The 14,567-nt window shown below is 44.7% G+C and overlaps 1 protein-coding gene across 3 annotated transcripts in view; it reads left to right on the top strand.

The window, feature by feature from the left end:
- Positions 1 to 14,567, top strand: part of LOC112217663 (centrosomal protein of 170 kDa protein B) — a 30,108-nt gene that overhangs the window by 4,999 nt on the left and 10,542 nt on the right. For 2 of the 3 annotated variants that reach the window (XM_024378114.2, XM_024378115.2), the window contains exons 3-10: positions 8,383 to 8,472; positions 9,623 to 9,701; positions 9,844 to 9,902; positions 10,050 to 10,161; positions 11,602 to 11,706; positions 11,878 to 12,405; positions 12,507 to 13,789; positions 14,132 to 14,320. In XM_024378114.2, coding sequence (XP_024233882.1) covers positions 8,383 to 8,472; positions 9,623 to 9,701; positions 9,844 to 9,902; positions 10,050 to 10,161; positions 11,602 to 11,706; positions 11,878 to 12,405; positions 12,507 to 13,789; positions 14,132 to 14,320 — 2,445 coding nt within the window. The remainder of the gene's footprint in view (positions 1 to 8,382; positions 8,473 to 9,622; positions 9,702 to 9,843; positions 9,903 to 10,049; positions 10,162 to 11,601; positions 11,707 to 11,877; positions 12,406 to 12,506; positions 13,790 to 14,131; positions 14,321 to 14,567) is intronic. The other variant, XM_024378116.2, reaches the window with a different exon arrangement.

A 14,567-nucleotide genomic window follows, 5' to 3' on the forward strand; every position in this document is an offset into this window, starting at 1 on the left:
AGTTCTATTTTTGTTTCATCAGACTAGAGGACATTTCTCCAAAAAGTATGATCTTTGTCCCCATGTGCAGTTGCAAACCGTAGTCTGGCTTTTTTATGGCGGTTTTGGAGCAGTGGCTTCTTCCTTGCTGAGCGGCCTTTCAGGTTATGTCGATATAGGACTCGTTTTACTGTGGATATAGATACTTTTGTACCTGTTTCCTCCAGCATCTTCACAAGGTCCTTTGCTGTTGTTCTGGGATTTCGCACCCAAGTACGTTCATCTCTAGGAGACAGAACGCGTCTCCTTCCTGAGCGGTATGACGGCTGCCTGGTCCCATGGTGTATATACCTGCGTACTATTGTTTGTAAAGATGAATGTGGTACCTTCAGGTGTTTGGAAATTGCTCCCAAGGATGGACCAGACTGTGGAGGTGTGGAGGTCTACAATTTTTTTCTGAGGTCTTGGCTGATTTCTTTTGATTTTCCCATGATGTCAAGTAAAGAGGCACTGGGTTTGAAGGTAGGCCATGAAATACATCCACAGGTACACCTCCAATTGACTCAAATGATGTCAATTAGCCTATCAGAAGCTTCTAAAGCCATGACATCATTTTCTAGATTTTTCCAAGCTGGTTAAGGGCACTGTCAACTTAGTGTATGTAAACTTCTGACCCACTGGAATTGTGATACAGTGAATTATAAGTGAAATTATCTGTCTGTAAACAATTGTTGGAAAAATTACCTGTGTCATGGACAAAGTAGATGTCCTAACCGACTTGCCGAAACTATAGTTTGTTAACAAGAAATTTGTGGAATGGTTGAAAAATGAGTTTTAATGACTACAACCTAAGTGTTTGTAATCTTCCGACTTCAACTGTATTTACATCCCTGAGTCAATACTTTGTAGAAACAACTTTGGCAGCGATTACAGCTCTGAGTCTTTCTTGGAGAGTTTCTAAGAGCTTTCCGCACCTGGATAATGCAACATTTGCCCATTATTCTTTTCAAAATTCTTCAAGCTCTGTCATATTGTTTGTTGATCATCGCTAAACAACCATTTGTAGGCCTTGCCATAGTTTTCAAGTAGATTTAAGTCAAAACTGTAACTTGGCCACTCAGGAATATTCGCTGTCTTCTTGGTAAGCATTTCCAGTGTAGATTTGGCCTTGTGTTTCAGGTTATTGTCCTGCTGAAAGGTGCATTAATCTCCCAGTGATGATTCCTCTAGGATTTTTCTTGTGCTTAGCTCCATTCCATTTATTTTTTATCCTGAAACTCTCCAGTCCTTAACAATTACAAGCATTACCATAACATGATGCAGCCACCGCTATGCTTGAAAATATGAAGTGGTACTCAGTAATGTGTTGTATTGGATTTGCCCCAAACATAACACTTTTTATTCAAGACAAAAAGCTAATTTCTTAGCCACACGTTTTTCAGTATTAATTTAGATGCATGTTTTGGAATATTTTTATTCTGTACAGTATTGTGGAGTAACTACAAGGATAGGAGAAAACTATCAGAGCCATTAATCTCTAACTATTTTAAAGTCACCATTGGCCTCATGGTGAAATCTCTGAACGGTTGGTTTCCTTCCTCTTCGGTGACTGAGTTAGGATGGGCGCCTGTATCTTTGTTGTGACTGGGTTTATTGATACAGCATCCAAAGTCTAATTAGTAACTTCACCATGCTCAAAGAAATATTCCATGTCTGCTTTAAAAAGAATGTATCTACCAATAGGTGCCATTCTTGTGAGGCATTGGAAAACCTCCCTTTGTGGTTGAATCTGTTTTTTGAAATTCACTGCTCGACGAAGGGACCTTACCGTTAATTGTATGTGTGGGTCCATGCAACTTATGTGACTTGTTAAAGCTACAATACGCAGAACTACCTCTGCCATTTCCTGATTGGTCAAATTCAAATAGTTTGCCTAATTTCAGTTTGTGACTAAACAAACAATAGAGAATACAGTGTAGAGAATCATTGTACCATCTAAACCACTGTAAAACAAAAACAAAAATTAAATCCTTTCAATAACCTAAAATATTGTATTTTCAGCTGTTTTATGCTGGTGTACAAAACCAAAAGTAAAAGATGGAAAATCAAAACTTAAGAATAGGAAGCATAGAAATAGTAAATGGAACAGATCTACAGCTTCCTAGACTGGCTTTCAATGAGACTGACAGATCTATAACTCACTTGTCTATGTGAATTTGGTAGTGTCGCCCAAAAAGTTACATATTGCAGCTTTAAGCCTAATTTACCACCTGAACATATTTCAAATTTGCCATAACAAAGGGGTTGAATACTTATTGACTCAAGACATTTCAGCTTTTTTCATTTTGAGTAAATGTTAATACATTTCAAAAACCATAATTCCACTTTGACATTATGGGGTATTGTGTGTAGGCCAGTGATTTAAAAAAAACTCCATTTAATTTTAAATTCAGGCTGTAACCAAACACAATTTTGAAAAAGATAAGGGGTGTGAATACTTTCTGAAGGCACTCTAAAATAATGGGTGCATGGGCTGTGTTATGGTAAAACCTTTTTTAGAACAATCTGATTGACTATTATACTGTAGGAAGGGGCAGCAAGAAGGGGAAATGGACATCAAGCATTACAGAAATCAGGAAGCGTATGCCTCTCAACAAAGGACTCTTATGTTGGGATGTTTAATGAGATGGTGTACTGTATGTCGAAATTGGTTGTCGTCCGGTTAGGGCTAGTGCTCTGTCTGTTGGCTGGAGATCACTACCTTATTGATATGTGGGTGGAACAGCAACAGTGTTATTTACATACTGCTATTTATAGCCAGATTGATGTCCCATTTCACTCCATAGCTCAGACAACTGTACTGTGAAAGACACGACTGGACTTTGAAATATACGCTTTTTTTATTGGCTTCTATTATATGTGTCAGGCTTTTGTCAGTCAAAGCCTCAGCCCTGGATATTCCAAAAATCAACCCCTGGATTTCAATACAAAAGATACACTCTGGTTAATCTTTCTAAAGACACCTTTAGAAAGATTAACCAGTCATCCAGTTGTCTTGAACCAGAACTGCAGTGAAAAAGAGGCCATTAGAGCACAGTGTATATATATATATATATATATACAGTGGGGAGAACAAGTATTTGATACACTGCCTATTTTTCAGGTTTTCCTACTTACAAAGCATGTAGAGGTCTGTCATTTTTATCATAGGTACACTTCAACTGTGAGAGACAGAATCTAAAACAAAAGTCCAGAAAATCACACTGTGATTTTTAAGTAATTAATTTGCATTTTATTGCATGACATAAGTTTTTGATCACCTACCAACCAGTAAGAATTCCGTCTCTCACAGACCTGTTCATTTTTCTTTAAGAAGCCCCCCTGTTCTCCACTCATTACCTGTATTATCTGCACCTGTTTGAACTCGTTACCTGTATAAAAGACACCTGTCCACACACTCAATCAAACAGACTCCAACCTCTCCACAATGGCCTAGACCAGAGAGCTGTGTAAGGACATCAGGGTTAAATTGTAGACCTGCACAAGGCTGGGATGGGCTAGAGGACAATAGGCAAGCAGCTTGGTGAGAAGGCAACAACTGTTGGCACAATTATTAGAAAATGGAAGAAGTTCAAGATGACGGTCAATCACTCTGTCTGGGGCTCCATGCAAGATCTCACCTCGTGGGCCATCAATGATCATGAGGAAGGTGAGGGATCAGCCCAGAACTACACGGCAGGACCTGGTCAATGACCTGAAGAGAGCTGGGACCACAGTCTCAAAGAAAACCATTAGTAACACACTACGCCGTCATGGATTAAAATCCTGCAGCGCACGCAAGGTCCCCCTGCTCAAGCCAGCGCATGTCCAGGCCCGTCTGAAGTTTGCCAATGACCATCTGGATGATCCAGAGGAGGAATGAGAGAAGGTCATGTGGTCTGATGAGACAAAAATAGAGCTTTTTGGTCTAAACTCCACTCGCTGTGTTTGGAGGAAGAAGAAGGATGAGTACAACCCCAAGAACACCATCCCAACTGTGAAGCATGGAGGTGGAAACATCATTCTTTGGGGATGCTTTTCTGCAAAGGGGACAGGACGACTGCACCGTATTGAGGGGAGGATGGATGGGGCCATGTATCACGAGATCTTGGCCAACAAACTCCTTCCCTCAGTAAGAGCATTGAAGATGGGTCGTGGCTGGGTCTTCCAGCATGACAACGACCCAAAACACACAGCCAGGGCAACTAAGGAGTGGCTCCGTAAGAAGCATCTCAAGATCCTGGAGTGGCCTAGCCAGTCTCCAGACCTGAACCCAATAGAAAATCTTTGGAGGGAGCTGAAAGTCCGTATTGCCCAGCGACAGCCCCGAAACCTGAAGGATCTGGAGAAGGTCTGTATGGAGGAGTGGGCCAAAATCCCTGCTGCAGTGTGTGCAAACCTGGTCAAGAACTACAGGAAACGTATGATCTCTGTAATTGCAAACAAAGGTTTCTGTACCAAATATTAAGTTCTGCTTTTCTGATGTATCAAATACTTATGTCATGCAATAAAATGCAAATTAATTACTTAAAAATCATACAATGTGATTTTCTGGATTTTTGTTTTAGATTCCGTCTCTCACAGTTGAAATGTACCTATGAGAAAAATGACAGACCTCTACATGCTTTGTAAGTAGGAAAACCTGAAAAATCGGCAGTGTATCAAATACTTGTTCTCCCCACTGTGTGTCTATATATATATACACTGCTCAAAAAAATAAAGGGAACACTTAAACAACACAATGTAACTCCAAGACAATCACACTTCTATGAAATCAAACTGTCCACTTAGGAAGCAACACTGATTGACAATAAACATGACAATTTAACATGCTGTTGTGCAAATGGAATAGACAACAGGTGGAAATTATAGGCATTTAGCAAGACACCCCCAATAAAGGACTGGTTCTGCAGGTGGGGACCACAGACCACTTCTCAGTTCCTATGCTTCCTGGCTGATGTTTTGGTCACTTTTGAATGCTGGCGGTGCTTTCACTCTAGTGGTAGCATGAGATGGAGTCTACAACCCACACAAGTGGCTCAGGTAGTGCAGCACATCCAGGATGGCACATCAATGTGAGATGTGGCAAGAAGGTTTGCTGTGTCTGTCAGCGTAGTGTCCAGAGCATGGAGGCGCTACCAGGAGACAGGCCAGTACATCAGGAGACATGGAGGAGGCCGTAGGAGGGCAACAACCCAGCAGCAGGACCGCTACCTCCGCCTTTGTGCAAGGAGGAGCACTGCCAGAGCCCTGCAAAATGACCTCCATCAGGCCACAAATGTGCATGTGTCTGCTCAAACAGTCAGAAACAGACTCCATGAGGGTGGTATGAGGGTCCGACGTCCACAGGTGGGGGTTGTGCTTACAGCCCAACAGCGTGCAGGACGTTTGGCATTTGCCAGAGAACACCAAGATTGGCAAATTCGCCACTGGCGCCCTGTGCTCTTCACAGATGAAAGCAGGTTCACACTGAGCACATGTGACAGACATGACAGTCTGGAGACACGGTGGAGAACGTTTTGCTGCCTGCAACATCCTCTAGCATGACCGGTTTGGCGGTGGGTCAGTCATGGTGTGGGGTGGCATTTCTTTGGGGGGCCGCACAGCCCTCCATGTGCTCGCCAGAGGTATCCTGACTGCCATTAGGTACCGATATGATATCCTCAGACCCCTTGTGAGGTCATATGCTGGTGTGGTTGGCCCTGGGTTCCTCCTACTGCAAGACAATGCTAGACCTCATGTGGCTGGAGTGTGTCAGCAGTTCCTGCAAGAGGAAGGCATTGATGCTATGGACTGGCCCGCCCGTTCCCCAGACCTGAATCCAATTGAGCACATCTGGAACATCATGTCTCGCTCCATCCACCAACGCCATGTTGCACCACAGACTGTCCAGGAGTTGGCGGATGCTTTAGTCCAGGTCTGGGAGGAGATCCCTCAGGAGCCCATCCGCCACCTCATCAGAAGCATGCCCAGGCGTTGTAGGGAGGTCATACAGGCACGTGGAGGCCACACACACTACTGAGCCTCATTTTGACTTGTTTTAAGGACATTACATCAACATTGGATCAGCCTGTAGTGTGGTTTTCCACTTTGATTTTGAGTGTGACTCCAAATCCAGACCTCCATGGGTTGATAAATTTGATTTCCATTGATAATTTTTGTGTGATTTTGTTGTCAGCACATTCAACTATGTAAAGAAAAAAGTATTTAATAAGAATATTTCATTCATTCAGATCTAGGATGTGTTATTTTAGTGTTCCCTTTATTTTTTTGAGCAGTGTATATAAAGATATGGATGGCAACAATTTTTCACAATACATGCTGGGCTTAGATACAAAGTATATATAAAATATCTGTATATATATATATATATATATATATATATATATATATATATATATATATATATATATATATATAGTCCCTGGCAGTTACCGTGGCACCAGTTTGTAGATCCCGACGATGCAGAGCTGTCAGCCCTGTAGCTTCCTCTGATCTGACCAGCCGTTGCCTATAGCAACAGCTGAGGTGGACTTTTTCCTCACACAGCGAATGGTGGGCCTGTTGCTATCCCAGTATAATATTGTGTTATAGGACTAATGCTTCCTCACCTGCTCTTTGTATCTAAACCCAGCTTGTATTGTGAAAAATTGTTGCCATCCACATCTTTCTCCATACCTGCACTTAAAGTCTTCTCATCCTCCTGGACTCCTCTGTAGCAGAGAAAGGCCTTCTCTTCCCCATGTTGTGTGTAATTTACACCCCCTCCATATTGTTGGCCACAGATAATAGGCCTTTGTCCTACCTACCGAGGCACAGCAGTGTCTGTGACTGAGGCCAGCACTATTCATCACCCCCCTTTTTGTTTAGAGGTGAAAGCTACCTCATACATCTGGCAACAATGATGTTATTGTGTAGCTCAAAACACTGTTTTGAATATATGACACACTGGTGCAGCTACACCATTTTATTTAACTGGATTATTTGTCATGATTTTATAATTCATTAAAATCAGATACAATGTGTGTTCAAAAAGGTACTGTTTTATTTCATTTTTATTTTATTTAACTAGGCAAGTCAGTTAAGAACAAATTCTTATTTACAATGACGGCCTACTCCGGCCAAACCCAGACGACGCTGGGCCAATTGTGCGCCACCCTATGGGACTCCCAATCACGGGCGGTTGTGATACAGTTTTAAGAGACTGCTATTGTGGACCCTTAGCCATTTTAGTGCCATGACTGCCATAGAGTATTTAGTTCAGTCTTATGGGGCCCCCATCTGAGGTGGATCATGACTACCATCCTTTGTCTATTGTATCAGGCTTCAGTGTCACTAAGTCTTTCATCACTATGTGTTTAACAGTGATTTTTGCAACTAACCCAGCAACTTGGCTTGGCAGAATGCTTCAGGTCACTGTCCGAAGCTCTCTGGATACTTGTCTGGAGAATGACTCCTGTCATGTGGTGGTTGAGTTTGTCTCTGACCCATTTCACCTCCTGGAAGAGACCCCATTGTAGCATTTCCCTTTTCCTTCCACTGTCTAGGCTTATCACGCATCATAGTAGGGATATCTTTTTCAACTGACTTGGCCCACTGTTTAGTACTGTACTCATGAACTTGGTTTGTTGGTGAGAAATGTATTGAGAAACACTGCTGTTTATGAGGGACCATCAAGACAAAGCTTGCCATTGCATTAGTGCACACTGCACAGCCAGGCACCTCCTAGGGTCTGACCTTTGTTGTTCACATTCAGTTGGCATGTGAGCCCGTATAATGGAGGGATGGAGGGAGGGATGAATAAAGACATGAATTTCAACAGAAAGTCCTGTGATGAGAGAGATCGCTGTATGGCTGGCCCTGTTTGAAGTGTCATGCTGGAGTAGGTAAATAGGAGCGAGAGAGCTCAGTTGCTGGTAATCACCAGTTTTCATTATGAGGACGTTCTGTTCAGGCACAATTGTTAGTAGGAGGATGTGAATGTAGAGTATATTTTGCTCATCATTCATACAATTCACCAAATACCACGAGATATCATTATCTCAAGGGCAGAATGACTATTGTACATATGCACCTGTACCCATAAACTTCCAAGCATGAGAGTATTGAGTATCATACACAGTATTGACATGTTGCTTACTTCATACGAGTAATGGAGATATTGCTGAGCATTAAAAATAGTCTTGCAAATTGTATCACTGCAGAAGTAATTGTGAGGAATTCCAGTCACTGTCCTATATATGTAGTAATGGTACTTATTCATGTAGTATTGCATTATTTGAAAACAGATTGTAATTGTAGGGCACAGGTGAAGTAAACCTACTCTTTAAGTAACCATCCATGGTTCTCTCTTATCTCTTTCAGTCTCGAAGTGTGGACAAGCAGCACGCCGTCATCAACTACAACCCTGCTACAAATGAGCACCTGGTCAAGGACCTGGGCAGCCTCAATGGAGTGAGTATCCACGGGAGGGAGGGGCAGGGAAAAGTTGAAATGGTTTTCCTTTCTGTCTTTGGTACAAGGACTCCCCTCTCTTACAATACACAAAGACAGAATTATATCAAAAAGACCCTATATGTTTCAGTATTCTATTAAGTGGTTCTAAGCCTGGCATCGTAGATAACCAGCTTAAGCAAGCACTTAATGGCACTTATCTCTTTTACATATGTAAGTTAATGCTAGCTAAAAGAAGCAGGGTTAAGCTCTGTCCTATGAATATAGTTTCTGCTTTTCTGTCTGCTGAAACGTAGGCTACTGTGCAGTAATAATGTAAATGCTGTGTCTTTACTTGTTATGATTACATACATGCAACATGACAACTGCGGTCCAAAAGTGTTGCTGAGGCCGTTTTACTGAACAGTCAAGAAAATATTTTCCTTTTAAATGGTAAAGGCCTCCAGATAGTGCTGTGAGATGGGAAACATTTGGTTCGGAGCGGGAGGCTAGCTGTTAGATATTTCAGAGAGCCGTTTGTTTTGCTGCTGATGCAGACTTCCCTCCGTAGTAGGCGGAAACATTCCAAGTAGCTTTCACTGGACTGGATCGATCATGTCCAACTAGCACTGCGCTACAGTTAGGCTAAGGGCCTGTATCTAATTGTCTGTAACTACCTGGGGCGGCAGTCTGCCTAGTGGTTAGAGCGTTGGGCCCGTAACCGAAAGGTTGCTGGTTTGAATACCCGAGCCAACAAGGTGAAAAATGTGTTGATGTGACCTTGAGCAAGGCACTTCCCCCCCCGAATTTGCTCCAGGGGTGCTGTACCACTATGACTGACCCTGTAAAACAACCTATTTCACTGCACCCATCTGGTGTATGTGACAATAAAAAATATCTATCATGCATCATGTGCATCATTACATCTCCAGTTGTTTTCTCTTTCTATGTGGTACAGTGGGCTTTGCCACTATGTTTCCCTGGCCTTAACCATACAGTTACTCTTCTGTACTGGACTGAAATACCACTGACACTCTTGCTCTTGTGTTGATTGTTGAAGGTGAGTGGTGCACAGTGTCTATCCCAGTACCTCATGGAGACTGTTGTCTTCATTCTTCATCCAGTATCACCAGTTTACAGTAACAACCAACTATGTTGTGTTCCCCTCTAGACCTTTGTGAATGACCTGAGGATCCCAGATCAAACCTACATCACCCTCAAACTGTCTGATGTCATTCGCTTCGGATATGATATCCTTTTTCCTCACGCATGTCATAAATGCATAATTCTTGTGCCATTTTTGCATAATAACCTATATAAACATCAGCGTTGGAATTTCATTGAAATGTTTGTCTGTGATGTGATTGGCTATTGCCTTAACCTAGTATTTACATTCCCATGTGTACATCCTAGAAAGGAGCCAACACAAAGTCCCAGAGGAGGCACTCAAGGTCAGCTTTCTATGCTAATGCTAACATCAACTATAATAAAACACTAAACCCTAACCTGGACTAGCTTTTCAGACAGTTCTAGTCTACCATCAATTCACTTTACTCTCTTTGGCAACTTGAGTTGTGTTGTGCCTCCTACTGTTACAGCATGAGAAATACACCAGCCAGCTGCAGATGGGTCTGAAGGCCTCAGAGGGGAAGATGGCTGAGCACCTGGAGTCCAAGCTAGAGAAGACAGAAAGGAAATCTCTGTCTCAAGGTAAGTGTTAGTGAAGGCTTCAAACCTGTTTAAATGCTATTCCACCATATATTCCCTCGGTATATATTTCTCTCTCAACAAAGCTCATCGCCTACTGGGGTAGGGGGGGGTCTAGATACATGTAGTGCTCATATTGATATACCTGTTTGGATAGCTACATGCTTTGATATTATCTTTGAGCTCAGGACAACTCTGGGAATTGGGTCACCATGCTACGTTAAACATGACCTTGCTTGCTTTCGCTTCATCATGCCACTGCTTAATGACACAGCTGTTTAACTTGGCAAAATATCCTAGATTGAATAGGTTTGATCATTCTGCTTATCAATTGTGACTCACTAATACCTGGAATGGTATGGTGTGTGAGGATCATGAGTATTTTAGCCTTGCTTTGATCCTCTAAAGAAAATGAAAACGTCCCTGTCCTTTGACTATGATGTCAGCGTCAGCTCAACCTCTTTCAGTCAGAACATGTTCCCCTCCCCCTCTTTGTCACCCCTCCCTCCCTCCCTCGCCCTCCATCCCTCACTCTGCCACCCTCTCCCCCTCTGGCGGCTGCATTTGGTCACATAACGTCTCCATGGTGACAGCTGCAGCACCCATAGTCACAGTTCAGCACTTACGGCCTGCTTGATATTTGCTCTATGTTACTCTATGTTATTCACACTGGCATACCCCTGTCAAGCTCTCTGCCAGAGGGGTCATTTCATCCAAGAAGCCATAAACATTACCTATTGACTAGTGGACGCTGATTCAACAGCTTTATCAGGATAGGCTGCGTTGTGCCCTCTCCTGCTGATGTGTTGTCCCTGAAAAACATTTTGCTTGCCCTGCGATGCTGTGATGACATACATATAAATCACTGGAATACAGCTGAATCCACACTCATCAACGCAGAGTTAATCTCCTTGTTTACGGCAGCCTCTGTGCTCCAATAAAACCCTGAATAAACACTGCCTAAAGGACTTCCACTGGATGGGTTGGACACACTGGATGAAATACTGTGTCATAAATAACATGCCTTATGCGTGTCTGATGTTAGCGATTGTCTTGATTAGCATCAAAAGGTATAAAAAGAAACCCTGAGTGGAAACATGGGTTGAATGATGATAGGGTATGTGAAATAAATCTGATACTGAAGAAAGAACAGATCCATAGGGTGTGATATCTAACATACTTTATCTTCATTTGGGTTTGCTACCAGTGCTCCCATAGTATTTAGCTTAGAGATGGATTCTATCATTTTCCTGCAGTCTGGTGATTTTATGTATTCTAGTGGGGTAAAGACAAACCTTGAATATTCTTCCTCTAAACTCAGTGGACCAATAGTAGATGGATGACTGCTGCAGTTCCGAAAAATTACTCCTCTCTCATTTGGCTGTGTGTGTGTGTGCTTGCGTACGTGTGCGTGCGTGTTTGTGTGTTTCCGTGCATGTTCAGAGGCTCCAACCTCCCGACCCACCCCATTGTATGGCCAGCCCTCGTGGTGGGGGGAGGAGGATGCGGCCGGCAAAGGACAGCACAGGCCAGAGGAGGGTCACCCAGGTCGGTCCCACGTTACTAGAGGTCCTTTCCCTCAAATACTCTTAAAACTTTGGAAATTTCAAGTGAAAATGTTTCCAGTTCCTTTTTAGGGAATAGAGATGAACAAAACATGGTTTGTGGTTGTCCTTTAATTTGCTTGTTGGTGCTAATTGGTACTTTATCCGTTTCCAGAGATTCCAAAGGAAGGTTCAGGCTTAGATCCAGAGGTGAATGGCTCCCTGTTAGAGTACAGAGACAATCAGGGCAAGTCCATCTTCCCCTACCACCGGGAGCCTAGCTACTTTGAGATCCCTACCAAGGAGTTCCAGCTGCATCCCAAGTCCCTGGGGGCAGAGCTCCATGAGATCCCCACCAAGGACACAGACACGCCCTCTGCACAAGCCCCTCCCACCCCCACCACACCCAGTCCCCCTGTGGTGCAGAGCCACGCCTCCTTCACCATAGAGTTTGATGACTGCACGCCAGGCAAGATCAAGATCAAGGACCACGTGACCAAGTTCTCCTCGCGCCAGAGGAAGCAGCAGCAGCAAGCTTCTGGGAAAACTCTGGCCACCACACCCACTGAGGTGATGTCAGCTGAGTGCAAGGTGGTAGATTGGTTGGTGCACAGTGATGTCAGAATGATGAGGAGACGTCCCACGTGTGAGGATGTTTACAGTGTCAAGAGTGACCAGGCCGTCAACATCAAAAGCCTCAAAGGTCAGAGGGGTACTTTTAGATAAATCTTTTATAGAAATCTGTAAGGGGTTGGTTATTTGTTCCCTGTCCCTTATTTGCGGTTTGAATGGTTCTGTTTCTAGGACACCACCATGACGATGGGACCCAGAGTGATTCTGAGGACCCGGTCTTAGGGAAAGGGAAGCGAAGCAAGTCACACCACCGGGTCCAGTCGCAACATTCGATCCAGTCAAAGCTTTCCCTGTCTGAGCTGTCGGAACCGTCACAACAGACAGTGCTGTCATACCAATTAGTCAAGTCACAACAGACACAGCAGACAGTCCAGTCACACCAATTGATCCAGTCTGAGCAGTCAGTTATGTCAGTCCAGTCACACCAGACAGTCCTGTCAGTTCCATCGCAGCAGTCAGTTTCGTCACAAAGGTTACTTCAGCCTCAGCCTCAGTTTTCCCCTCCCAAACTGACCCCAGTTTCTCCTGTGGCCCCTGAGAGGCCCCTGTCTCAAAGCCCGCCTGAGGCTCGCTCCCCCACCATGGGTCCCTCTAAGCCCGGCCCCCAGGAGCCCCTCACCCAGCAAGCCTTCATCATAGAGTTCTTCGACGACAACCCGCGCAAGAAACGCTCGCAATCCTTCACGGCCAATCCTGCCCACGCAGACTCTTACTCCGCGCTCAAGGCCAAGCTGGAGCGAAGGAAGGGTGGAGAGAGGCCAAACTCCATGCACGGCCACATCCCTCCCACCCAACAGGTGACTGTTCCTCTGAAGAGTCAGGGCCACGGCGGGTCCCAGAGGTCTAGCTCCCTGAAGAGAGAGAAGACGGAGGAGCCCCTGAGTGGAGGCAGTGCCTCCTCTTCCTCCGGTTCTGGGCCTTCCTCTCGCACCTCCTCTGGCATCACCATCAAGCCGTTTGGCAGTGTGGGGAAGAAGACCAAGCTGGCCCAGGAGTTTGCAGCAGAGTTTCTGATGAAAGATACAGTCCACAGAGCCTTGTCTCCCACCAGGGATAAGACGTCTCCTCCTCCCATGTCCGCTCCCCCGGTGATGATGATGTCACCCTCTTGCACCCACATTCCGTCCCCCTTAGACCCCCCTTCCTCCGTCTCCTATCCCTCCACCCCCTTGCAACCCACTGCGCCACGTTCCTACTCTCCAACTCCTGCCCCTCATTCCCCAGTCCTAGCCATCTCCCACCCCCCCTCCCGCAGCCCTGTCCAGACTGCCTCCCCAGCCCACTCCTTGCCCCCTCAGATGCCCCTGGGTCTGGGGTTGCGTGGGGTGGACCCTAAAGCCTCCAGGGTGGTGAGAAACGAGGAAGAGGACAGTCTGAGTGATGCCGGCACATACACTATCGAAACAGAGTCCCAGGACAAAGAAGTGGAGGAGGCACGCAACATGATCGACCAGGTGAGATTGTAGTAGCCAGAGGGTACTCATTCTTTATTTTTAAAGTCTCTGCCACCACCATTATTTTTTGGGGTTGATGGTGGATCTTTTCACATGCGTGTAATTATTGTATGGTAGCTTTTTGGATTCTGACATTAAATGCTATGATTCTAACAAGTGGTATAATTCTACAATAAACCATATAATGCCTTGATGACAATACCTTGACGGACGCATGCTTTGAACATCCTCCCCCTACCCAGTACCTCCTCCCAACCCAGCCTTCCTTCTTCCCCTTGCAAAGTCCCATTGTCCAATCTCTTCTCCTACCCACTTCATGCATGCTCTGTCCCTCCCTGACAGGTGTTTGGGGTCCTCGACTCACCAGAGTACAGTGGTGCCGGAGTGTATAGACCCATCATTAATGATGGCAAAGACGAGCTGGCAATGCTCCGGCCTAGTGACGATAGTACTGTGGATCAAATGGCAGCAGTTTCTATGCATGGCTTTAACCCAGCCACCCTCAGTGGGGCCCCCTCAGGCCCCATCCAGGTAACATTACCATCCTACGCTACTGGAGAAATAAGGGATCTAATACATTTGCATGTTCCACCCCAAACCTATGCACGTTAATTATTTGTCCTGCCTTGATACTCCCTTTGGCTTCCACAGTGCCTCTCCTTACAATGGAAGGAGATTGAAATTATAGTTATCCTTCAACATTGTGCTCTGTGTAGTTGTATGCGGGGCGGCAGGGTAGCCTAGTGGTTAGAGTGTTGGACTAGTAACTGGAAGGTTG

Source organism: Oncorhynchus tshawytscha, linkage group LG18 (genome assembly GCF_018296145.1).
Source record: "Oncorhynchus tshawytscha isolate Ot180627B linkage group LG18, Otsh_v2.0, whole genome shotgun sequence".
Classification (NCBI taxonomy): Eukaryota; Metazoa; Chordata; class Actinopteri; order Salmoniformes; family Salmonidae; genus Oncorhynchus; species Oncorhynchus tshawytscha.